The sequence below is a fragment of the Anarrhichthys ocellatus genome, unplaced genomic scaffold (assembly GCF_004355925.1).
Source record: "Anarrhichthys ocellatus isolate YVR2014 unplaced genomic scaffold, GSC_Weel_1.0 scaffold112, whole genome shotgun sequence".
Lineage (NCBI taxonomy): Eukaryota > Metazoa > Chordata > Actinopteri > Perciformes > Anarhichadidae > Anarrhichthys > Anarrhichthys ocellatus.
Genome location: NW_022280142.1, coordinates 125,159 through 150,404, shown reverse-complemented (window position 1 = coordinate 150,404; position 25,246 = coordinate 125,159). Strand labels below are relative to the sequence as shown.

Sequence of the window (25,246 nt, the reverse complement as noted above, 5' to 3'; positions counted from 1 at the left end):
ACACACACACACACACACACACACACACACACACACACACACACACGAGGTGATGCTAAGGTGACAACATCTAGACAATTATTTACAGGCTGGACTACGGAAGCCCTGAGAGTCAAGTGAGAAAACAACATTTTTTAAAAGTCTGAGAAATGATTGTCCCTTTGTTGCTGCTGAGTGAAGCCAAAGCTTCATGTCTTAAAGCTGCATTCTCTCTAGTGTCCACCAGGGGGCGACTCCTCTGGTTGTATAGAAGTCTATGAGAAAATGACTACTTCTCTCTTGATTTATTACCTCAGTAAACATTGTAAACATGAGTTTATGGTCTCAATCTCTAGTTTCAAGTCTTCTTCAATACAGCATGATGTTCATTTAGTACATTATGGTCCATTTAGAGTCAAACAGACCATAAAGCAGGGGATGCTTTAGGGTGGGGCTAGCTTGTGATTGACAGGTCAGATTGCAATCAACTAAACACCCTCTGTTAAGTCTTCTATTTAGAACTATGGTGGCCTTCAGGTAATGTTAAAATGCATAACGCTCTCTCTGGAGCCAGCGTTTGGTTTGGTCGTCCTGGGCTACTGTAGAAACATGGAGGACTCTTAGAGGAGGACCTGCTCCCTATGTAGATATGAAGGACTCATTGTAAGCTAACAAAAACGTCTGTTAAAGTTTCAGGTGATTACACACAAATAAAGACATTTCTTCACCAAAAGAAACAGATAGAACTGGCAAAGAACAAAAACGTCTAAAGACAAGCTTTTTGTTTGGTACCTTGTGCAGGAAGCAGGTGAGGAAGGAGTAGGCCACGTTGTTGTTGAGAAACGTCCTCTCGTCCATCAGGATGCACTTGATGTACTCGCTGAAGACCGGATCATCACAGAGCAGCTTCACACACGTTTTAGCCAGAACAGACTGAAAGAGCAACAAGGACAAACTGTGTCAATGCCGTAAAAAGGGAACTGAACGAGTGAGACTCAAAACACGTTCGTCTGGTGAGTTTAAAATGTGACAAACCTGAGACTGACAGAGCTCCGTCCACAGTTTTGGGAAGATGGCGAGGTGAAGAGGGAGCCCTTCATACGCTATCAACACACCTGAGAGACACAGTTGATATGTAAACATACACGCAGGTGTGTGTTCATGAATGGTTGATTTTACACAGACTCATACGTACTCAGTTTGACGAGTGTGTCCGTGAATTTCTCACAGTTGATGGCGACGCGACACAGCAGGTGGCTGAACTGGTGGTAGGACAGGAAGTAATCCAGCAGCATCCGGTCGTACACCTCGTCTTTACCCTGAGACACACACACACACACACACACACACACACAGTTTACAACCAACATCAGGCTCCTGCAGGTTTTAATCAACAAATATTCAGTTTACAATGAAAAAAAAACAACTGAAAATCCTTCCAGAGCTACAGGTGAGGCGACAGAGCTACAGGTGAGGCGACAGAGCTACAGGTGAGGCGACAGAGCTGCAGGTGAGGCGACAGAGCTGCAGGTGAGTGTTAAGTGATCACACCTTGCTGCTCTCCACCATGGACGGCAGCAGACACATGTTGAGCTCTGGTCTTGGAGGTCGGATGTTGTTCTTGGCTCCCATCAGCTTTATGTTCTCTCTGCAGGGCAGGTAAGGACCGAACGACACTGTGGACAAAAACACACAGTCACTGAAACTGCCCTTAATATAAAGGTTTTAATTCATAGAAGACATTTTAATGACATATTAAAAGAGGAGGAGACTCACTGGGGATGTTGCTGTGGTGGTAGGTGCAGTGGTTGTGCTGCAGGAAGGGAACCAGAGTGTGCAGGAAGTCGTGAGGACTCAGTAGAACAAGTTCCTTTAGAACATCTGCAGGAACCAGAACAAAGAAAGATTAAAGCGAGAGGTAGACGAAGCATTTAACAAAGTAAAGAAAGTCCTGCGTTGAAAATAGGTTTTACTGTTGTAGTCAAGGTGGAGCTCATTCTGAACAATTAACTAATTCATATTTTCATTATGGATTAATCTGCTGATCATCTTTTTCATTTTGGGGTGTGTGTGTGTGTGTGTGTGTTACCCAGGCAGGCGTTGCGGAGCTCGGGCGGGCTGTAGGAATTGAGGAGTGTGAGCAGCTTGTGGGCAAAGTCGATCCTCTCCTGCCACTGGATCAGAGCCTGCTTCACATCTGGATGACAACACACAGAAGCATCTGCTCAGAACAGTAGTATAGTATTTCTAAACTGTACATTATGTCATACTATATCAATACATTCCACAATATATTTGACTTTATATCTCACATTAAATTACATTATAATAAACTATTCTTAGCAACGGCTCTGGTTGTGTGTACTGTGTGTACTGTTTGCCTTGTAAATGTCGAGTCTAATTGCTCTTTAATAGTTTGTTTATTCTGTCTGCTGCTGTAACACCCGAATCAATAAAGTTGTATCTCGATTCTGACCTTTGCGCTGCAGGTACGGCCGGGTGGCTTTGAGGACGGACAGGAAGATGGAGAGCAGCTCCACCAGGTCGCCAGTGACATGACACGCCGTCGCCTCGTGGTACATCATGTGCAGCGTGTTGAAGGACTGCAGAAAGACGGGACAATTGTATTTATATCTTTACAACATACGACATCTTCTGTTCTTGGACTTTAGCATCGAAAAATAAAAACCCAGAGGGAGAGCAACAGAGGAGAGATTTCTCTCCCAGGACGGACAGAAGGGCAATAGATTCCTCAAATCCTCTGCTATTACTACAACTATTCATTTCTGCAATTGTTGACTTCAACAGAATGTATTCCGTCATTCAGCTTAATTTAAGTTATTCAGGGTGCTTTTGTTGTTTAAATTAACAGAAATGATAAAAGCAAAGTTCAAAAGTTGTAAATTTGCCTCCAAATTCCCTATTTTTCTCTTTGTTTCTGATATTAAGATGGTCTGAAATTTGATTCTCTCTTTGTCTGATGTAAAGAGGAGATCCTGATCCAGATCCTGGTCCTACCTCAGTCATGAGGATGAGTCCCCTGTTGAAGACCACCAGCAGTCGGTCCTCGTCGTTCTCCAGCAGAACCCTGAAGGCACTAAGAGGAACAGCAAAACTAGGCGTTAGGATCCAGATCAGAGAAGCTCCTGAAGGCTTATTGTGCCAGAGTTCAGGCTCTAAAGTGGACAAATTCACACATGCAAGCTTCACAATACCATTGTCTCAATAAACGCGTGCGTGTGCGTCCCCTCACCTGATGAGCGTGGTCCAGCAGGAGCGGCCGTCCAGGCAGCGCAGGTAGCAGCTGATGGTGGTTTTCTTGAACTGTTTGACGTCCTCCAGCTCTTCTTCTCTCATGTCGGCCCGCTGCGCCACAAACAGCTGCATCAGGTTGAACAGCTCCTCCACCGCCTGCAGGGGGCAGCACACACACACACACACACACACACACACACACACACACACACACACACACACACACACACACACACACACACACACACACACACACACACAATATTTTGGGAAAAAACAGAACGTTAAAATGTTATTCTGAAGAAAAATGCGCGTCGTCATTTGTAGGATTGATCCCAGCAAGCTGTGAAACAATCCAACGTCACCAAATCCTAAAACAACAGGTAATAAAATCCTAACATGATAACCAATGAAATGCCGTGTCCAACGCTGCTGCATCAACACAGCCAGCATTAAATAAAGATTCTCAGACTCTCCACTCACCCCGGGGTACTGGCTGGCGTGCGGCGTCAGGTTCTTGAAGGCCCACTGGATGTTCTGGTGCGAGGCGAGCTGCCGGGTGAAGGCGGGCGACTGCTCGCAGCACATCCGCAGGATGCCGTAGTAGGCGGGCAGCATGCCGCGGTTGAAGAGCACCACCTCCTGGTCGTCGTGGTCGGCCAGGATGTAGTTGAAGGCGATGTTCTTGGTCACCACGGGGTTCTGCACCACCAGGCGGACGTTCTCCGGGCAATCCACGCACATGTTGTACCAGAAGGACAGCAGCGCCTGCTTGTTGTGGTTGGTGGCGATGGCCGGCTCCGACAGTTTGGGCTGAAGGCGGAGAGGAAGAAGACGAGGCTAAAGCTTCAGACTAGTGATCCTAGCAGAGCTGCAGCTCAGTTATTACGTAGTTATAAGCAGATCAATGGACGATTAAGATACATTTCATATTATTAGAACAGCGTTTAAAAACAAAATGAATGACAGCTTCTACTCTACCTTTATACTGAGACTCTAAAATGTTTATTTGTTAAAGAAAATAACAAATAATACAATTTTAAATGTACTGAATGTACCTGGAAGAGGTTCCAGAGGTCCATGAAGTATCCGGAGAACATGAGTTTCTCCGTCTTGGAGATGAGGCAGTACGTCATGAAGCTGAAGTACTGAACCAGCTTGGTTGTGCCGTGAACGCTGGCGTCCACGTACAGCTTGGCGCGTCCCAGCAGCCCCAGCAGTAGGTTGTACACCTGGTGGAGGACCACGGTGGTGTCGGGCGACAGCGGCAGCTCGCGGGTCGGCAGGTGGAGGGAGCGCGTGGAGCGAAACATCTGGCGGAAAGAGTTGCTGGGGATGAGGGAGACGAGCAGGTACGCCGCCGCTGAAGAGACGAGACACGAGTTTCATTGTTATTTGTCATTTAATGTTAGCCCGTATTTATTAGAGTGGTTATATTTATAACATCCACTTGTGAGGCTGGACTTGGTTCCTTTATACTACAACCTGCTCTCGTGGGGTTAACTCGTTAGTTTCACCTCCGAGAGGTAAAAACAGAACTGTTAAAAACCCGGGTGTGATAAAAAATAAAACAACACTGCCGCATTGGATTTTGGGGCTCTTACATGTGCGGACTCGGGGGTAGTTGTGAGCCAGCAGGAAGCGTTCCACCCAGTTCTCCATGTTCTGCAGCACCCAGCTGTGAGCCAGCTTGTTCCGGGGAGTCTGGACAGCCAGCCAGTCCAGACACTGCGACGGGTTGTACTCGATCACCTGATGGGAGGAACACAAAACACACACGCATGAAGACACACAGAGCAAAACAAAGACGTCACTCAGACGCCTGGTCGTGTGGGACGGAGATGAGAAATGAAACCTCCTGAGATTAATGCGTTTGTTGACATGAGGAACGTCTAAGTTAAGGTTGATGCTCTGGGATTTATCAAATAAAACTATTTATGCAATCTGGTTTTAATCTATCAGAAAACTTCCATCTAATCAGCTGTTTAAATATCACATTAGAGAAATGTTTGATGAGGAAAGTTAACAGATAATCATCTGTGCCTCTTTGACCTTTAATGGTCCGGATGTGGTCTTTATAAATTTGTCTCATTTCATTTCTTTACGAAACCATTTTGGTCCGACGTCCCTCGTAAAATAGACACATTTTATTTCAAGCGACGTTCAAGGTGATGTAAAAAACCTCTACACTAAACTGAACTTGGTCATTGTCTAGTGTTTGTAGTCGCAGAGAAAATAAGCAGACGATCCTGATTTCTCTGGTTAAAGGAACACCAAACAGATTTAATTTGTTGTCACATTAAAGGTAAATTGTATTTCGGTGTCAGTGTTTTACCTCCCAGATCCTCTGCAGGATGTAGGAGGCGAAGGAGGGCATCCCCGGTGGTCCGCCCGCAAACTCCATCAACATCGTCAGCAGCTTGAAGAAAGGATTGGCAGCCTGATGGAGAGAACTCATATTTTAGATTATCTAGTGTCTGACTCAGTACGAGCTTAAAACTGGCATGAAGGAACAGCGCTCATGATTCCACAGAGGAGCTTAATAATATAGAAGATAAAGCAAAAAGAAACACAGATGTCTCAAAACCTTGGATTAAATAAAACCAAATACATCTGCATGGCTTTACATCTTGCGTTTTTAAAGCTACAAATAAAGCAACTCACCTCAGGAGTCAGCTTTGCGATGGAGGTGAAGAGCATCGACACAATCTGAACAGCCAGAAGGAGAATTATACATTAAAACATTTATTTCTACCGCTTTCTGCAAATAACTACGTTTGTCTTTGTGCCGAATTTAAAGAATCTGACATTTAAAGTTATTTTCTACATTCAAACTCCGCTGGAAGTTCAGGAAATAATCATATCTTTATACACATATATATATATAAAACATTAAAGTATATAATAATGCATTAACTATTGGTAATCAATAATATAATGTACATTATTCTGATATTGGCTACTCTGCATAATGACATAATGTACTTTTTGTAGGTATACTTTGATGCTAATACTTTTGTTCTTTCCCTTTAAGGTCTAGTGTGCAGTATTAAGTGACATCTAGTAGTTCTGGCAGCACAACATGTGTTTAACAGATGGATGCAGTAAGTCGAGTCCTCGGTATCAGTTGTGAATCAGTTCTGATCACTCTCTGTGTGACTGAGATGAACCTACGTGCTCGGCCAGGCGGTTGTTATAGCGACAGAGGCTGAAGATGAGGTTGCAGGTCTGCCTGATGTTGATGCCGTCTCTGATGTGCTGGAAGAGGAAGGGGAAGCCTTTCCCTCCGGTCAGCGCCGCCATGTCGCTCTGCGACAGAGTCAGATGTCTGGAGAGCAGGAAGAGAAAGAAAAGAGTCGAGCATCAAACGCACATTAAATGAAACCGCTCAAGGTAAAAACCATTTCACATAAAAGTACACAACTCAACAAAACATGTAACATCAGTCCAGTGGTCTTGAGACATTTTACATCTGGAAAGTTACACGTTATACCTTCAGAGAGCATCTCCGTAATATAGTGAATCCATGTCGTACCTCTCAGAGCGAGACTGCTCCACCAGCAGAGCGATGAGGGCGATCATCTTCTCCAGAGCTGCAGGACGATACTTCTCCTCCGCCAGAGACAAGATGTCTTCCTCCTCGTCCTCCTCCTCTCCCTCCTCCTCCGACAGCACCTCCACCTGAGGCTGAGGGAGGACACTCTTCATGTACACATCTAAACCCGGTTAAGTTCGATTCAATAGACTTTATTGACTAGTGATGGGTCGGTCGATTCATTGAATGAAATTAACACCAAAATAAAAGTTAATAATAAGATTCAGAAGAATAAAATAGATACAATTATTTAATTGTGTGTAAATTAAGTTTCACTGAAGTAACTGATTTGAATGATTCCTCTTCCACTGATCATTCATCTGTAAGAGGACAACAGGCTCGCATTCCATTCACACATCAAGAAAGAAAACCAATAAATAAAAGCAGTACGCACCGTTCAGAATAAATAAATAAATAAATAAATAAAGCGTGTATCGTAACATAAATATAAGTAAAGTAATCAGTGTGTGCACTTACGTTCTCGGGGCCTTTGGTTCCCATGTAGAAATGCACCATGATGGAAATGGCTTGTAGTGACAACAGGAACTGACTCTGGAGACACAAAAACAGAAGACGATTAAAGCTCGAATAACACACCACAAGTACGGCTCATCAGTTTACACATCGTAATGAGAACTAAGAAAGGTTTAGTAACAGTGGAGTCTATTAAAACACCGTCCAGCTGCAGCCACACAGACTCATCTTACAGGTTTGTGAAGACTCACAACACTTGAAATGAAAATCAGTGAAACAAACGACGCCTTTGGACCACAAACATCGGTCTAGTCTATAAACATCCGTTCGGACCGACCTCCTCCTCTCCCATCTTGGCGAACTCGTAGAGGAAGGCGAAGTACTCCGTCAGGTGTTTGCTGTGGGGCTTGACGCCGTGCTCCATGATGGACAGCAGCGTCTTCACGAAGCGAGTGACGCAGGACCGGCTGCCGATGTCCTCCACGGGACCGTCCATGTCGTCGGAGCTGAGACGAGAATAAGAAAAGAATGAACGTTTTCAGAACCAGAGTCTTCTTTATTGACCCAGGAAGTGAACACAAACAGCAATCCGAGTCTGTATACAATAGTGGAAGAGTACCGAGTACAAAGAGTGCTTGAATAAATACATATAGACGATGTAGTTACTACTTCATACACATGACGTAGGTGGGGATGTCTGTGTACAGAATATACCAGCACGCTATTGTTTGGGAAGTAGTGAACACACGACAGGATGATTGAGACTTGGATTAAACTGCACAGGTTGTGTTAGTTTGTCAGCAGATGTTTTCAGATAGTTTTGCTGCTGTTAAACACGGCCTCCGATTACTTCAATTTATGAAGAATTTTCTCCATTGTTTGAATCTTCGTTCACCGCGGAGGCATGTGAGAAGTGTTCTTCACGTATTCAAGGTAACACAGGGTGAGGAAGTGATATGTGAATGTTGACTTTATGGGGGAAGTATACCTTTAAAAAGCATTTATGTAAGTATATAAACTATAAAATGTATGATTGTAGGTAGACTGGCCGCAGCTTTTCCAATCCATCTCGAGTCTGTGTCTGAGTGTGAGAGTGTGTGTGAGAGAGAGAGAGAGTGAGTGTGTGTGCCTGATGTGGAGCCACAGATCTTTCTCAGAGTCTGGAGTGACGGAGACACTGAGCGACACGCGGCTCCTGTTTGGATCTCTATCGCCGCCATCACACTGACATCACAGACACAACACTGTCTGCTTGTGCTGCACATCTCTGACGGCACCATGAACACAGACTCTCCATGTATCACTGAATGTGATGGATTAACATTAAACAAAGTTCTGAACATTTCTAGTTTAAGTTCTTTCAAACGTTTTTCTCTGCTGGCTGCTGAAGAGAGACCGTAAAAAAAAGTACAGAGAACTATAAGTAATTATTTTAAATCTAAATAAGCAGTTTGTGTGTTTTGAACAAAAGCGAGAGTAAAACGTTGTGAAAAGCAGCGACGTACCCGTCCTCCATGCCGGGCTGCAGATAGAGGTGAGCGTGAACCGGACGGAGCCTCTGGATGACATGAATACACAACCTCTGGAACATCTGGAGGACAGAAGCAGAAGTGAGTCAGCTGTGCGTTTGTGACGCGATGGAACGTCAATCATTAATTAAATGAGCTCTGGGGGTGAAAACGAGGGACAGGATAGAGGAACGCACAACGGAAAACAGGAGAAATGTTGAGCGTTACGTTTCAATGAAGTTCTATCGGATAAAAAAAAAACTCACCTGTCGGACGATCTGATTGGGGCACTTAATGAGGATCTGCATCGGCCACCAGTTGTCATCAGCCATCCGATCCAAAAACCACTGAAACAGAGGAAGTGAAAACACCGTACAGTCCACATGAGGAGTCAACAAAACAACAAATACCTGCACCACGAGGTGAACTATTCGTCAAAGCCGGGATCAAACCTCGCAGGCGGCCTGGCTGTTGTTGAACTGTTTGGTGAGGAGTTCGATCCATTGCAGCATGGTGGGCTGCAGGAAACAGAGAAGGAAGGAAACACATCCGTCAGTCTGTCTCCACTGTCCAGCAGTGAGACTGCAAACGTACGATAACGTCAGGAGAGCGTGCTTTACCTTCTCCTTGGAGTGAATGAAAGTCTCGAGGACGAACGATGTGCTGAGCTGCAAAGAAAAGAGCATTTACAGTAAAGTAAAGTTTCATGCGACGCAAAGACAGTCTACAATGACAGAAAACTAAAAAATACCAACAAATCCTCTCATCTGAAGAGGAACACTGTTTGCTCTTTTAGCACGTTTGCTTTAGTTTGTACTGTTAGCGCTGTTAGCTACAGGATGCTGGCTCAGTGGTCGCCATGTTGAGAGCCAATAGAAATGCTCCCGATCTAGTATCTGGCACCTTTAATAGATCATCTAAAGTGTTCTAATTCTAACATCACGAGCCTTTTAGAGCACAATGTCTGTTTTGTTATTCTAGTCATCACCTTAACCTCGTTTAATTGTCAGAATAAAATCGCTGAACTTTCTTAAATTGTTGTAAAAAGTAAAACCTGAAGCTGGTCTATTTCTCACCTTAGCGGTCATGAGGGAGACGGCTTTAGGGTCCGGTAGAGTGCTGGGGATGCTGCCGCAGAGCTGCCACATGAAGCTACAAATAAAGTAATAATTATAAGTAATAGTGGAAGTAATAAATCCATTCTGTCTAAATAAGTAAGAGGTTTGATACCTACCCAAAGTATGTGTGTTCAAATATATTTTTATCCTGGAGGAACTGCATGTTGTCGTGCCAAATCCACTGAAAGAGACACAGACGTGTACGTTTAACATTTCAACGTAACTATAAATGTACCAACTCAAACTCTAAATACAAAAGTAGAGCCTCGGTACCTCCAGCAGATCGGGAGAGACGTCAAAACTGAAGTCCTTCCCGTTCTCCTCCTCCAGCTCCACCCTCTTATAGAAGAGCATGTAGGCACTGTGTGTCTGCAAGTTCAATCAACGCTGCGTTATTACCTTCTGGACCACATCATGAAACACTGAACAAGATCACTGAAAACAGAAATCCATCTTCACCTTCTCAAAAGAGAAATCCATGAACTTGTCCGTGACGGAGTCGTAGGTTTTAGTCTGAAAAAGATAAAAAGCGATGTCAGCAAAATTCAAGAGCGACGGATAAAATGTTTTGGGTTTCTGCAGCTCGTACCGTCATTTCTCCTCCGAAGCACTCGGACGCTAGCTGTGCCGAGTCGAAGGGCTTCACCTCGGCATCGTTGAACAGGTACCTGTGAGAAGTGATGTTTTTAAACCAACCTGAGCGACCTGAACCTTCTAACCGACGTCTCACTCAATAAAAGCCCTTAACGCTCATCATCGTTTCCCCTTCGACGTGCTTCTGCGCTCACCACTTGTTGTTCTTGTAGGCGTGCGGGTTGACGATGTCTCTGATGAAGCTGTAGTAATGGCCGCCGTCTGCCGTGCCCGTGTGCACTGTGACGCCGATGAGGTCGTACTCGTAGCTCTCCGTGACTTTTGCCTCGCCCTCTTCCCGAAAACCTGCGGCACGCGACAAACGCGGCTCAGAAACTGCATTTCCTCTCGCGGCGTAACCAAAAACACAAACTCCTCAGACGCTATTTAATATGTTGGGACGAACCCTCTTTGCGCTCTCCTTTGCCCATGAGGAAGTCCTCGGTGTAGGGCGTCATGTCGAGGCGCAGCGGGAAGGAGAAGTGGGTGTTGACCTTCTCCTTCATCATCGTCACCATGTTGAAGGTGTATCTCATGGTGTTGAAACTCAGGATCCGTGGCAGCTTTTTGAAACACGCCCTGTGGGAGGAGAGAATTCAATTAGAGGATTTATTTTAAGGATAAAAATTGTGAAATTTCAATATTCCTACAGGAGTTCCACGGACCTTTTCTCAGCCCGGACCTTCTTGCCACACTGGGAGCAGGTGTACATGTTGTCGCCCTCCAGAGTGTCTTTGATGGTCACCTCATCCAGAGACTCCTGAATACAGACAGAAAGAGAAACAGTCAATACCAGTCGTGGAAGAAGTATTCAGGTCTTTTACTGAAATAAAGGTACTAATACTACACTTTGAAAATACTCCACTACAAGTAAAATTCCTGTATTCAAGACCTTACATGAGTAAGAGGTTTATACTGGACAGGAAGGAGATGAAAAACTGTAACTAAAGCTGTAGTGGAGTAAAAAATACAATATCTACCTCTGAGATGTAGTGGAGGAGAAATATAAAGTTATAAAATAAAGTACAAGTATCTCAAATGCGTACCTAAGTACATTACTCGAGCATTCCACCACTGTGCGATAGTGGTGTGTTTTAAATACTCACGTAGATGTTCTTCATATCCGCCACCTGACATCTGACGGTGTAAAACTCCTCTGCCGTCTGACTGACGTGGTCACAGTCCTGCAGGACAAACAGCACGAAACATCTCAAACTGTCCCACAACTGGATTCATAAGTTCACCACGAGGTCAACTTTGTAACTCTTGAATTTAACAACTTTAAACTTCTGCGCTACGTTTGTAAAAAGCATTCTGACGATATGAAGTCTGTTCTTCATGTAGAGTAATCAACTTAGAGTAAGAGCAGCACCAATATTCTTTATAATCATTACAATATTTAAATAATAACGTGACTTTGTATTTATTATAAAGAATAGGTGTCAGAAATACTCGAATGATAAATAAAATCAAAGGTAACATATGTGTGGAGCTCGATGGCTTCTTTTTGGTCCTTAGACCTAAATAACAACATTTTTGGGGAAAACATTTTTAATTATTGAATCTAAGTAATGTCCTCAAACTCACCAGAGAGACCACGTTGTTGGTGATGATGCCTCCAAACAAAGTCTTCACTGTGTTTTTCTGTGAGAACAAAGAAGACACATTCACGAACATGTAAATAAATATGTAAACATAAATCTATCACTTCTATCACTATCCCGATGTGAGCACGTGTTATTTCCAAATGTGCTTTTATTCCTTTCACTCTGAAGCATTTAATTCAGTTTATTCTGATATCAGGAAATGTGTTGTCTTCATTAATCACCAGTTCTTGGCTTACTACACTTATAATAACTTGTTATTGGTCTGACTTGTGTGGAGCCGTGTGAGTTTACCAGCTCCTGTGACATCTCCTCTATCTTGGTGATGAGGTCGGTGAAGAACTCCGTCATGTCCTTCTGCTCCCCGGTGTTGAGAGGCTGTTTGTCCATGGTGTAGGTTTTACAGAAGGGCCGGGGGTTATACGCTTTCCTCTCGCTCTCCTGAACGGACAGACGGACGGTGAAGAAACAGAAAGTTTAGCCGATGTAAAGACGTCTGTCTGCACTGATATGCTTGAACTTTTCAGGAGCTCCGCTCTCCTTAAAGGATCAGCGCATAGGATTTAAAACATGGCGGTACAACAAGGCCGGCTCTGTGAAGAAGACCTGCTACCTGCGTAAATAGGAAGGGTTTCTATTCTTCTGACGGTCCCTCTGTGAGGAACGCTTTCAGTAGAAAAAGCAACCAAATCGAAGCTTGAAATTGCGATATTTTGTTTATTCATTTAAAACGTTGCCTCAAATCAACTGTTTGCAGCATCCAGATTCTGTAAAATACATAAAATTCTGCACTCCTCAGCGCAACTGTGAAGCCATGATTGACTCGCCTGAGACCAACAGTCACGAGACAAAAATTCTGTGAAATATTGGCTGAACTGCAAACTGATATAAAACTGATTAATTAGATATAAATATAAAACTATGAATGTAAAACTCACCATGAGATACGTGAACATCTTCTGCAGCTCCAGCAGCGTGGTCTTGTGTTTGATATCCTCAGCGTACTGCATACACACACACACACACACACACACACACACTCATGAGAATCTACACTCCGTCTTGAATTTGAAGGATGCATAAATGGAGTTTCTCTGCCCTCAGTCTGTCTTGCAGGCACTGACCTTGGCAGTGAAGACGGCCTGGCGGGCCTCGGGGATCATGTAGAGCTGCTGGATGGTGGAAGCCAGGTAACAGGTCGCTCCCAGGTTAGTCAGACCCACGAAGCGGCACTCGGCCCGCACGTCATCGTGGGGCCAATAGTCCCACTTGTACGGGGCGTGAGAGGCTGGAGGAAGAGCATCAGCCGGTTCTTAATGTTAATGTTCAGCACGTAGACCGAGACGTTTCTGTTCTGGTGTGGTTTTAAACCACGTTGAGGCTGTCCCAGCGTCTCCAGCATTAATCCCACCAGAGGGACAACGTCTCACAGAAACAGACTGGATTCACTGTAGCAAAGCTCAAATTGAGTCAGATCATCGTCCCAGAGGACTTCTAACACAGAGTGTAGCCTGCAGACGAGTTTCCTACTTTAACAATGACGTGAGTGTTGGAATCGCATTCACCGGATGGACAGAAACACGACTTCAAATGAATTATAATGATGCTTTGAGTGGTGCGTAAATAGTCAATGTTAGCCAACATGTTAGCAGGTGTTCTGGTGTTTTGTGTCCGTCAGCTGGTTTTGAAGTTTTTATGCCAGCTAGCGGACAAAAATCTAATTGTTCAGAAGACGTGATGAACCGAGCAGGTCCGTGACCGCCGTTCTTCCTCATATAACAGCAAAGAAAGCTTTATTTTAAACAGCTTTCTTTGTGTGCCGCTACATTTCAGAATTCTGGTAAAGAATGAGAAAAGTGAAGCGGTCCTCACCTTGCATGTGCTGCGACATCACCCAGTTGTGGAGCAGCCGGTAGTTCTCCACTGAGCCCTTCACCGTCTCCACCAGCAGGTCGTAGGCGGCGGCCCGGGCGGCGTGGGACTTGCATTTGGGTTGAGCGCGGTCGGCCAGGCTGGGCAGGAGGAAGAGGAGGTTGTGGACGTCACGCAGGAACTCCTGACCCTCGCGGGAGAACTTGAAGGGAGGCTTGTGTTTGAGGACGCTGGTGGCGAGACGCAGGAGGCCGGTTAGCCCGTCGTCCTCGATCGTGCCGTCCTGCTGGTCTAGGATCTCGCGGCTGGAGGAGAGAGGAACACAGAGGTCATGTTGGCGTTACACCTTCACGCTGAGCGACGAGCTCTACAGTTCACCGCAAGTCTTATAGAGCAGATCATGGATCATTTGCTGGTTGAGTTCTGTGCTTCTTGTGATTTTGTTTCAAAAGGAAACGCAAAAATAAGTTGGTTAGTCAAAATCTAAACTCTTCAGTACATCCTTTATACAAGACTTCAGGTAAATATTATGTTTAGAGGTGACTTAAGCTGTTATTTCACTGTTGCTGAACATCATTACATGACAGCTTCACCACGATGAAGTCTGACAAACTAAGCAACTTCTTTTTAGTGGCGTAGCTGCGTTCCCAGATTTTAATTTATTATTCTTATTACCAATAAATAGTTTAAAGAAAGCTGTAATAAACCATGATAAATAGATACAGATACAATGAAATGCAAAAAAAAAAGAAAAAAAAAAAAAAGTAGTGTTTTATGAACAGTTTTTCGACAAGAATTAAACATTTTGAATGTCCAAAAAGTTGAAATCTGCCACTGTGTTCAGAACAACAACAAATTACATGAAACTCCCAGAAAACTGAGTCCGCTGCAACTCTCAGTTCTTCTAACTTAAGACAGATGACTTTCTGTTTGGAGCCGTCTTTTATTAAATCAAATAACATTTAAATTTATTTTACACCCGTCTTATTCTATTGTGGCTTGTTTTCTATTCTCTTGGCTCTTTAATGAGGCTTTTTAGCGTGTAGCGCACTGTGCCTTGTTGCTTAAAGGTGCTATAGAACTCCTGTATTCAGTGCGCGTGTGTGTGTGTCTGACCTCCGGATGCAGTCGGCGAGGTGTCGGGCGAGAGCGTCCAGGTCCAGCAGGGTGGTCTGCATCGAGCCGGCCAGCGACAGAGAGGGAGAGACCTTCTGTGAGTTCAAACAGACCAATACTAGCAACGGCTCAATGACGCATCACAACAACACCACCGACTGACAATACGACCGTCGGCACCGTGGTCGGCTAGTGTCCCACCTGGCTGGCGTCTTTCACGTGGATGTTGTCGATGAGTTTGCAGAGCAGCCAGAAGTATTCCTTGCAGCCCGTCCTCAGCAGAGGCTCCTCTTCGTAGTCCTCCACCTGCAAGATGCACAAGTTACCGTCAAACTCCCCTCTTAACAGCAACGTACGCACATTCTGAATCATTAACAGTCAGAGTTGTATACGACAGGGAAGGACAAGATGCAAACAATACAGTGTTTCTTTGACGTCAAGGATACACACAATGCATTATGGCAAGTAACACTGAATACAAACAACTTTTGTTTGTTTAAATGAAGAAGAAGAAACCTCCACAGGGCGTCTTTGTTCAGATTGTGTCCCGGCGTCTCCGGCATTAATCCCACCAGAGGGACAACGTCTCACAGAAACAGACTGGTGTCACTGTAGCAAAGCTCAAATTGAGTCAGATCATCGTCCCAGAGGACTTCTGACACAGAGTGTAGCCTGCAGACGGGTTTCCTGTTCGAGTGAGTGAGTGAGAGTGTGAGTGTGAGTGTGTGTGTGTGTGTGTGTGTGTGTGTGACCCACCCTGAGTGGTTTGAGGGCCTGTGCGTCAGGCAGGAACTTGAGGAGTGTGGAGGCGGCGAGCAGCAGGAAGGACCTGTTGATGGACTCTCCGCCCTCCAGACCCGACAGAGAGAGCTTGTAGAGGCCATTACACGCCTCGTGTCTCACAGCCGGCTGAAAACAACAACAAGAAGTCAGCCATACAGGGTTCACAAGGACATTCAAAGACTTTCAGGTAGTTTTTCAGGCACTATTTTTTCATTTTCAAGGACTTCACTGAGCTGAGCCGAGGGCTCAAAACCACACACGAGCGCTTCTCAAGCGTTCCTCGTGAAACACACAGTCACAGTCTAATTTAATAGTACTTTGACATAGAAGGAAGTACTACGTCTCCCTAGAGCAGTGAGCTAAAGACATTCAGATGGAATTTACACCTCGCCGGCTCACCTCGGGCACCAGCAGGGTGAGTTTCTTCAGCCAGTCGTGGAGGTGGTCGCTGTCGGCCAGACTGGACTTCACCGTGGAGGAGCAGTGAGCCCAGCTCACCAGCAGCCACATGGAGTAGTGAGTCACTGGTGAGAACAGAAACATCACCGTCACGTCACCGACAAACATCAACAGCTTGCACTGGTTTCTTTGTCTGCATCCGGTCCATTGATGTTGTTTGTATTTGATTTGTTTTGAGCTCAGACATGTTGAGGTTTCTTCATCTTGTCTGCGTGCTTTTGTGTCATTGTGTGTAAATGTACATCATGAATGAATATCAAGTTCTCACCCTCATGACGAGACCTGTGGTCCGACTGAGCCTTAAGAACTCTGCAGAAGGGAAAAGACAACATGTAAATTATACCCGAGACATTTAACATTTAAATAGCAGGAGGAGATTTTCTGTACTCACCTGTGTGCGAGGTTGTCGTACGTGTAGGCCACGTTGATCAAACGTTGGATGAGGTTGGTACCCTGAACGAGGCTGAGGAACACCTGCGAACCAACAGAGAGAATCTCAGAATAATCACTTTAACAGTCGGCCGTTTCACCGTCCGGTGGGACATCTACCTCAGTCAGCCGAGGGATGTGCAGGCCTTTCCCGTGCTCCACGGTGGACTTGCGGGATTTGCCCGGCCACGCCCGCTTGCGTTGGCTGTCGGCGAGGCCGGACCAGGAGAAGACGTCGTGGTAGGCCAGGTCCAGGTCCGCGGGGTCCACCGCAAACTGGCAGATCAACTTCAGCAGGCAGGCCAGGCAGTCCAGCAGCCACTGCGGAGGAGACGGATAAGAGAACAAAATGGAAAAACAACAAGACACTGGGAGACTTCACACAACGGGCATCTTTGTTCACCAGACAGACTCATCACATTCATACTCAAGAAAGGGAGGTGGTCTCTCTCACCACAGTCCAGGACTCCTGGTCTTTGGGTTCCAGGATGCCCGAGTTGAAGATCTCCAGGAGCAGCTGGAGGCCTCCGGACGACACAAACTGGAGGACAGAACAAGACATGTATGAACACATCTTTGATAAAGACTTAAACTGGTTCTATTGTGTCATTTTAAATAGAGAAACTCAGTTTTACTGATCCGTCAATTAAATCAACTTTAAGTTGGTCGTTGACAGATGTCTTCGGTTGACGACCGCCCTAAAGTTAACAGCGTCTTTTCTTTCACAGGAGTGCGGTGTTGTACCTTGCAGCTCCAGGAGTTCTTGCTGTTTTCTATCTGATCCTCACTGGAGTCGTCAGAGTCCGGATACAGATCGCTGTAGCTGCCCTGGAAACACAAACACTCGCACGGTCAGATTCACAAACACGTACCAGGTAATATACACAAGGCCTAGAAAAAAGTTGTGTGCGTTTGTCCTCACAGTGGACTCTCGGTGGATCCGTCGGTTGGGTTTTCCCAGAGACTCGATGATCTCCAGAGCGTACAGCAGCTTGTGAGGACTTTTTATCCTCAGCAGCTCCTTCCAACAGAGACCCTCCCCATTCTGCACACACACACAGAAGGAATTTACAGATCTTATTTTCATCTCTTGATTTTAGAATACAACATTGCTAAGAATAATTAAATAAATAAATAAATAAATAAAGCTACGCGATTAATACAAGGCTTCAAAAGTGATCGGTATCAGTCGACGCTGCTTCCAGCGATGGCCGAATCCTTAGGAAGCCGTTCGGTAAGTGTGATGACTGACCGTGTCGTCTGAGATGTTCTGGAAGGCCTGAAGCATCTTGGGACACGTAGGAAGCAGCATCAGCAGCTCCCACACCCGACGAGACAGATTCTCTGCATGCAGGTGAAGCTCCTCACACCGCGCACTCTGCACGGAGACGGAGACACACACACGCACGATTTCATTGTTATAATGAAGACAAAGAGATCATGCGAGTTACTCTGCATACATGAATAGTTGTAAATGTAAGTTAAAAGTTTCCTTCATTCAGTCACACTCACCTCAGGGTTTTCCTGGACCTTCTCCGTGTTGGGCGGTTTGAAGCAGGCCAGCATCTCCAGCAGGTCGAACAGCGTGGTGAGGTGCGGCTCCTGGAGGAGCAGCAGCATGGGGATGTGCTCCTTCTGGGGAGGGGGCAGGCAGGAGGCCGGCAGCTGGACGCCCTCCCCCTTCCTCTCCCTCCGCGGAGCTCCGAGAGACACAAACACCATCTGGGAATAAAGACAGACACTCACGACATCAGTTGGGATTCATCTGTGTTGAACATTTCAAATTACGACAGAACTACAAAACGTTTTGTCATCATCCGTCGCCAGATGACTACAAATAAAAACAAAGCAAATGCAGATTTGATTAATCTAATCGACAATATCCAAAGAAACCAGGAAGTCACCTGCATATCTTTGAAGCCCAGCTCATGCAGAGTCTTCTCGTCGTAGTCGGTCGTCAGCTCGTGGCCGGAGGAGATCATCCGGACTGGTCCCATCAAGCCTCCTGCAGCAGACGAGACAGACGTCACACACCAGCTCACTGAAGACAGTTAAAACGAGGGGCACCTACTGACTGTGTGACCGCTGTTTGAGTGATCTAGAGATGTGTGTTCAGTGTAAGTAAATGGTAACAAGGAGAGGATCTGAGGGAGCTGACCTGGGAAGTCCGCCGGCTGCCGGCCGCTCTGGCCGAACTCCTGCAGCTGAGCCTGCTGGTTCATCTGCTCCTTCTGCAGGTTCTCGTACCAGTGGGTCACCTCAGCTCGCAGGTCGGCCACCTGGTCACTGGGGTACATCTCGATCGTCATCTGCAAAAGACAAAAACATATACACAAAGGCTCAATCTACTGATGTAACAGCTTGATTTACATTATATATTCAATAACCTTTGGCTTGAAAGATTGAATTTCTCAAGACAAATTAAGGCTAGAGTGCTTTGCACATCTACCTCCTACCTAGAATCTACCTAGAATTAGAAATTGTGGAAATTTTAAGAACTATACAAGCACTTAAAAAGGACTAATTACACCTCCATGATCGCATGTCATAAGTAGAAGCTTTGATTTCTGAAATGGTTTGTGGACTGATGTTTTGAAGCTTTAAGTTCGGCGTTTTGGCCGTCACCATCTTGGTTTTTTGCAACCAGTTATCAGAAGTGACCATATTTGGACTGTGGAGGAGTGACGTAGAGATGCTGTATACGTCTCTGGTAATGGCAGCAACCTGTCAATCACAGTAAACCCCGCCCTAAAGCATACTCTGCTTTATGGTCTGTGTGACTCTAAATGGACCATAATGTACTAAATGAACATCGTGCTGTATTGAAGAAGACTTGAAACTAGAGATTGAGACCATAAACTCATGTTTACAATGTTTACTGAGGTAATAAATCAAGAGAGAAGTAGAGTCATTTTCTCATAGACTTCTATACAACCAGACGAGTCGCCCCCTGGTGGACACTAGAGAGAATGAAGCTTTAAGGAACTTCAGCACTGGCTTCACTTTTCAGAACCGGAGGTTGCCGCCTGGTTCGTACACAGTATCTATTCCTAGAAGGAGATGTAGATTTGTCACCTTGTCAGGAAGGCCGGCGGGCTGACAGACGATCCTGAGCGGCAGAGACTGTTTGTCGCTCAGAGCCTTCAGGTGGCTGCTGATTCCCGTCCCCTCGATCTGCCACTGTCGCAGGTGGTACGCAAACCTGACGAGGACAGGAAACGTGTTGTTGATATGTTGAACTCTATTTATGTCCCTTCATCTCGTGTTAACCTGCTAGTGTTAGTGCGTACCTGCGTCGGAAGGCCTCCAGGTGCGTTTTGAGCATGAGCAGCCCCCTCTCGATGCTGGTCAGGCTGGAGTGCGCATCCTTCTCCAGGTTGGCTGAAGCCATCAGCAAACTCTCCATGCACTTCCTGATGAACTCCTGCTCCTTTTCCAGGCCCGTCTTACCAGCTGGAGATACGCACAACGAGGTATACGAAGACGTGAGTCAGGATGGTAAAACATGTGAACACATCATGATAACGTTGTAATTTACCTTTCGCCCAATACTCATTTTCACCGAACAGAGCCTGAACGCATCATAATGTAACTGAATGGAACCTCCGTACGTTGGCCGTTAACGCTGCTGCTGACGTTACTATAGACTGTATATAAGAGACCGTTACGCTCCTCCGTCCCCTCCCCCCAAAACACACACTCCTACTTTGATATGAGAGTCAATATATTTGCATAACGGTCTGTAAACTGTGTGTGAGCGATGGAGGTAAACTAACCGTTGATGTAGTAGGAGTTGATGTACTGGATCGCTGCGCGGCTGATGTCAGCAGACTGAGCCCTCAGAGCGATCCCCCACAGCTGGTCCATCCCGCACAGCTGGAGACGCACACACACACACACGCACACACACGTTAACTGTCCGTCTACTCTGATCTAACTAAAGGCAAGACGAGTAACACGTCAGCATATCTCTTTCATCTCCAAACTGTATTGAGAAAACTGTTAAAGGTTTTTCTTTTTATATATATTGAATATGAAGTTCAGAGGAGTCTGTGTACCTCACAGCTGGAGGCATTGTCCAGTGCGCTGGTGGCGAGGCGGGCTAAGTTACAGAGGTGTTGAAAGAGGTTCAGGCCCGTCATGCTGATGGTCTCTGGCTTCAGCTGGGGCATCTGAAGACACACAGAGAGTGACATTAACACACACAGACACCCAACCAGGAAACCAAGGTGCACGTCAACGCACTCATTGATGCTCCTTCCCAAGAACAAAACGTAAAAACATTTCCAGGAGCAAAGGAAACCCTGAAACTCAAACTAGTTCAGCCAGACTTCAAAATAAAAGCCTGACATTTCTTGGTAAACTTCTCATTCCTGTATGTCGTTTTTGTTTCCCCTCCTCGCCCTCACCTTCTCCAGGAAAAGATGTTTGTAGGTCTCCATGCCCATTGCATGCTGGTCCTTGCTGCGCACCTGATTGAGGAACCAGTGCAGCGCGTCGTCGTAGCACTCGGCGTCCTCCACCAGGCAGTGCCACAGGATGTCCACCTGCTCCAGACTCAGTCCTGAAATACAGTTACATACACACACTGGTGTGAAAAACTCTATTGTATTGGGGTAAGAGCAAACATAAACTTGATCACACCTGTATAACTTAATAGAACAGTCAAACATCTATAAAGTTGACATCATGATGATGTCAGGCCTTCAGAGCGCAACAATATCTTTAGCTTGTGAATGAATCAACGTGTCAAACGTCTTTTAAAACTCTTCGTTTGCTGTACTAAACATCTTTAAACATCTAGATGTACTAAACATCTTTCTTTTATCCAGAATGTTGATTTCTTAGCCAAATAAAGCTGAATGTTACTGAAGTGGTCTGGAGATCCCAGTGTGGAGAAGACACAGGTGAGAAACTGCAGACGGACCTGGACCTCCGCGCTGTGGCTGTACCTGCGAGGGAGACGGGTCGGTATTAGTTGAGAAAACATATTTTACTGAAATCCACAATGGTCGTGCAGATAAATGTTTGAGTTGCTGCTCTCTGTGTGACTTTGAGGAACTAGGTATTGAAGGCGGGCAGTGATGAAGCGCTGACAGACTCACAGTGCAAACTTGTGCCGGTGTTCACGGACTTCCTGGATGTAGTGCTGCAGGTTGTCAAAGAACAGCTTCATCATGTGCAGCTCCTTCTCCGCCCACCTGACAGAACCGACACGCACATCAGAACCACACTCATGAAACAAGACGGCTTCCTCTTCGTGTCCTTTTAAGATCGTATTGAAAGCTAAGACGAGGAACCTTCATTTTTGTGTTGATGTTGGCGGTCCCTGTGGAATAACGGGGTTTTACTTACATGGTGATCCAGTGAGTGTCGTAGCTGGAGCCAAACTGCTGAAAAGTGCCAAAAAGTTTGGGGAGTAGACGCAAGGAAACCACAACAGACCTGAGAGGGGAGACGAGAAGGGGAGGGTCGAAGACAAGGACAAGAGAAAAGAGAGAGATAAAACATTGAGTGTGTTCTGTGCCCAGGAATGAGCCTCATCCACGTCTGTTCTCTGAAATGATTAAATCCAGTGGGAGCCCCGAGTTAAAATCAGACCAATGTGTTCGGGTCACTCGTACCTGTGGTGGGCCAAGTTTTCAAGGCATCCCTCGATGAAGCGCATTCGGATCTGTCTGTCGGTGAACCAGCAGACGAGTGAACACAACAGCTTCTCCGCCTCGTTTATCAGACCTTCAGACAGATGAATCTACACACAGACAAATCAAACGTGCGATAGATCACGATATATTAACACGATTTCGTGCTCTACTAAACAATATGTTCATAAATTCATCAGTTGTGTAAATGTGAACGGTTATGAAACAGCTAAAAAGTCACAACCACAGAGTGTGGTGAACAGGACGGGATCCTTGTTTTGAGACCAGTTGGGTGGGCTGCAGCATCCTCGACTCCCCGCAGGGAGAGAGGGCACCAAGGTGACATCCACACGACTACGTTTTCATTTGTAAACACACGTTCCTGCCTCGTGTCAACACTACTGCTGCGTTATTGAACCCCCAAAACAGTCTGCTGACGTTGTTGATGACACAGACACACACGTTTTCATAATCCTTGGAAGCCGTAGTGTCTACATGCATGTTAATAATTCAGTTATGACCCGGGTGACGGAAGACCTAATGTGTGGACTTGAATGAAGCCCTGTCTATAAAACATGTCGGAACATTAACGTCGTCTATAAAGAGAAGCTGTGTTTCATACCGCGTCCTCGTCCTGCACCAGGTCCCACAGCAGAGTGTTGCCCTTCTTACAGACGTTGTCCAGGTTGATGTCGGTCACAGCGTGGCTGCTGGAGTACTGGTGCTTATGAACGGCTGGACCTGCAGAGATACAGAGCGCTCACAAAATGAGTTCCTCCGGTTCGTTGAGAGGTCAACCTTTATTTAGTCCTCTAGTGAAAACAAAGCTATTGTATCGATCAAAATAATCGGTTTATTCCAAACTCGTCGAGGCCCTTGAGTGTGTGGCTCACCTTGCACCAGGTGCTCGTGGTAGATGGAGGCCAGGTTGGGGAGGTGCTGCTGCAGGTGGGAGCTGAGCTCAGCGTGGGAGTTGATCTGGACCAGCTCCTCCTCGCAGCCCGACTCCTCGCCGTCAAAGTCGGCCATGTTCTTCTCCGACTTGGCGCTGACCTGGGAGCTGCTGCAGCTCACGTCGTCGGCACTCAGCATGTCCTCCACCATGGGCCTGACGGAGGAGGGAGGGTTTTATAAAAGAGGAGGCAGAAAAGCAGATCAATTAAAGTTTGTCCATTTGTTTAGGTGAATTTAGATAAGAAGGCAACATAATCATAAAAACGTGCTGTGATTATTCTTCCACAAAAGGTCGGACTCTGTTGTTTTTGGTGACTTTTCATTGAGCGCCTCCATGAGTTCGTTCTTACCCTTCATGGTGGTGGTGGTGGTGATGATGGTGATGGTGGTGGTGCTGGGGGCCAATGAAGCGGCGGCAGTTAAAGAGCTCACTGCCCATGGCCTCACCCAGGAAGTCCCCGGGCCGCGGCAGGCACGGAGGCTCCTGAGGCCCCTGGACCATCTGTGAGGGGCCGATGTCTGGCGGCTGCTGCTGCTGCTGCTGCTGCTGCGGCTCCGCCCCCTCGGGCCGGGCGGACGACGACGCAGAACAGGCGTCCAACATCCTCATGCGGCTCTCCAACGACGTCGACGCGGTACTACCCATGATAGCAGAAGTGTCAGGGTTGAAGGGGAGACCCTTGGACTTGACCCCGCCCCCTGAACCACTGGGCCCCGCCCCCTGGCTCGGCCCCTCGCCGAGCGCCTCCCCCGCCTTCCTTTTCCTGGACTCCGTCTGCTCCCTTGGCTCCTTCTGCTGCCCGCTCTCAGCAGCCGACCGGTTCCCCTTGTCTTCGTCCTCTTCGTCGTCGTCATCGTCGTCGTCATCCTCGTCGTCGTCTTCCTCGTCATCGTCCTCCTCCTCCTCCTCCTCCTTCAAGGCCTCGCTGTCCGCCATGTCGTCAGAGTGCATCTCGCTGCCGGGGCTCCCGGCCGATTGGCTGGCTCGGCTGGAGGCGGCCTCGTTGCTGGAGGCCTCGCTGCGGCCGCTGCTGCTGCCCGGACCGCTGCTGCCTTCCTCCGCGCTGTTGGCCGTCTCATCCGAGCTGCCCTGCATCGACTCCTGAGGACACAAGAATCAATACAATTATTTTAACTCACTTCAGTGTGGCAGTCAGAGAAAGAGGGGAGAACAAATCCCTAGAAAAAAAAAAACAACACAAGAACAGAGCACAAAATCTAGTTCATGTTCAGTCATTACTGGCCCAGACAGGATTCCTTTGACCTCTTAAACACTTGATGTTTAATCTTAAATATTCCATTGAGCTTCTGTAAATTTAGGGTAAAAAACACACAGTGACACAGCACACAAGTTCAGTATTTAAACTCAATGTTTCTTATTGCTGGTTCCATGTGTCCACCAGCAGTCAGTGTGTGTGTGTGTGTGTGTGTACCTCTGTGTCAGACAGCCTCTGCTGGCTCCTCTTGCTGCCAGTCATCATCTGGTCGTCCATCTCCATGTCGCTGCCTCCGCTGTGTTGCGTGTCGCTGTTGTCGCTGCTGTCTGGACTGGCTGCCGGTGAACCTGAGAGAAAGACAAGAAGAGCGAGACTGAGAACCGGAGAACCGGACCTGTGACAGCAGCAGCAGTGGCTCAGAGGCTGAGGAGGGAAGGATGCACACGGTCTGCAGAAACTCACCTGTTACTTTGACACTTGTCATTCACTCAAGCACTGTACTTAAAGGGCCGGTGTGAAGATTAAAGTGAAAGCAGGACTTTTACTTGAAACGGTACTCTACACTGTGGTATTACTACTTTTACTGAAGTAAAAGATCCGAGTACTTC

At 46.4% G+C, this 25,246-nt stretch overlaps 1 protein-coding gene across 5 annotated transcripts in view; it reads right to left on the bottom strand.

Moving 5' to 3' along the window:
* Nucleotides 1-25,246, bottom strand: part of usp34 (ubiquitin specific peptidase 34) — a 45,813-nt gene that overhangs the window by 2,339 nt on the left and 18,228 nt on the right. For 2 of the 5 annotated variants that reach the window (XM_031876622.1, XM_031876626.1), the window contains exons 13-75: nt 24,855-24,985; nt 23,772-24,523; nt 23,361-23,575; nt 23,090-23,208; nt 22,450-22,577; nt 22,181-22,270; nt 21,931-22,026; nt 21,695-21,777; nt 21,235-21,389; nt 20,884-20,997; nt 20,602-20,701; nt 20,116-20,278; nt 19,901-20,027; nt 18,984-19,134; nt 18,730-18,866; nt 18,338-18,547; nt 18,078-18,203; nt 17,748-17,870; nt 17,570-17,653; nt 17,280-17,366; nt 16,946-17,146; nt 16,788-16,870; nt 16,665-16,705; nt 16,337-16,461; nt 15,911-16,063; nt 15,356-15,460; nt 15,155-15,249; nt 14,039-14,343; nt 13,291-13,454; nt 13,105-13,170; nt 12,461-12,607; nt 12,150-12,206; nt 11,669-11,746; nt 11,228-11,322; nt 10,969-11,141; nt 10,718-10,868; nt 10,519-10,597; nt 10,389-10,442; nt 10,203-10,298; nt 10,046-10,110; nt 9,888-9,963; nt 9,432-9,479; nt 9,264-9,329; nt 9,078-9,158; nt 8,809-8,894; nt 7,641-7,809; nt 7,307-7,381; nt 6,770-6,921; nt 6,409-6,562; nt 5,899-5,943; nt 5,570-5,674; nt 4,839-4,986; nt 4,293-4,597; nt 3,718-4,047; nt 3,233-3,390; nt 2,998-3,076; nt 2,456-2,582; nt 2,069-2,176; nt 1,756-1,860; nt 1,531-1,655; nt 1,175-1,298; nt 1,015-1,094; nt 772-912 (exon numbers count right to left, since the gene is read on the bottom strand). In XM_031876622.1, coding sequence (XP_031732482.1) covers nt 772-912; nt 1,015-1,094; nt 1,175-1,298; nt 1,531-1,655; nt 1,756-1,860; nt 2,069-2,176; nt 2,456-2,582; nt 2,998-3,076; nt 3,233-3,390; nt 3,718-4,047; nt 4,293-4,597; nt 4,839-4,986; nt 5,570-5,674; nt 5,899-5,943; nt 6,409-6,562; nt 6,770-6,921; nt 7,307-7,381; nt 7,641-7,809; nt 8,809-8,894; nt 9,078-9,158; nt 9,264-9,329; nt 9,432-9,479; nt 9,888-9,963; nt 10,046-10,110; nt 10,203-10,298; nt 10,389-10,442; nt 10,519-10,597; nt 10,718-10,868; nt 10,969-11,141; nt 11,228-11,322; nt 11,669-11,746; nt 12,150-12,206; nt 12,461-12,607; nt 13,105-13,170; nt 13,291-13,454; nt 14,039-14,343; nt 15,155-15,249; nt 15,356-15,460; nt 15,911-16,063; nt 16,337-16,461; nt 16,665-16,705; nt 16,788-16,870; nt 16,946-17,146; nt 17,280-17,366; nt 17,570-17,653; nt 17,748-17,870; nt 18,078-18,203; nt 18,338-18,547; nt 18,730-18,866; nt 18,984-19,134; nt 19,901-20,027; nt 20,116-20,278; nt 20,602-20,701; nt 20,884-20,997; nt 21,235-21,389; nt 21,695-21,777; nt 21,931-22,026; nt 22,181-22,270; nt 22,450-22,577; nt 23,090-23,208; nt 23,361-23,575; nt 23,772-24,523; nt 24,855-24,985 — 8,411 coding nt within the window. The remainder of the gene's footprint in view (nt 1-771; nt 913-1,014; nt 1,095-1,174; nt 1,299-1,530; nt 1,656-1,755; nt 1,861-2,068; nt 2,177-2,455; nt 2,583-2,997; nt 3,077-3,232; nt 3,391-3,717; nt 4,048-4,292; nt 4,598-4,838; nt 4,987-5,569; nt 5,675-5,898; nt 5,944-6,408; nt 6,563-6,769; nt 6,922-7,306; nt 7,382-7,640; nt 7,810-8,808; nt 8,895-9,077; nt 9,159-9,263; nt 9,330-9,431; nt 9,480-9,887; nt 9,964-10,045; nt 10,111-10,202; nt 10,299-10,388; nt 10,443-10,518; nt 10,598-10,717; nt 10,869-10,968; nt 11,142-11,227; nt 11,323-11,668; nt 11,747-12,149; nt 12,207-12,460; nt 12,608-13,104; nt 13,171-13,290; nt 13,455-14,038; nt 14,344-15,154; nt 15,250-15,355; nt 15,461-15,910; nt 16,064-16,336; nt 16,462-16,664; nt 16,706-16,787; nt 16,871-16,945; nt 17,147-17,279; nt 17,367-17,569; nt 17,654-17,747; nt 17,871-18,077; nt 18,204-18,337; nt 18,548-18,729; nt 18,867-18,983; nt 19,135-19,900; nt 20,028-20,115; nt 20,279-20,601; nt 20,702-20,883; nt 20,998-21,234; nt 21,390-21,694; nt 21,778-21,930; nt 22,027-22,180; nt 22,271-22,449; nt 22,578-23,089; nt 23,209-23,360; nt 23,576-23,771; nt 24,524-24,854; nt 24,986-25,246) is intronic. The other 3 variants (XM_031876624.1, XM_031876623.1, XM_031876625.1) reach the window with 3 other exon arrangements.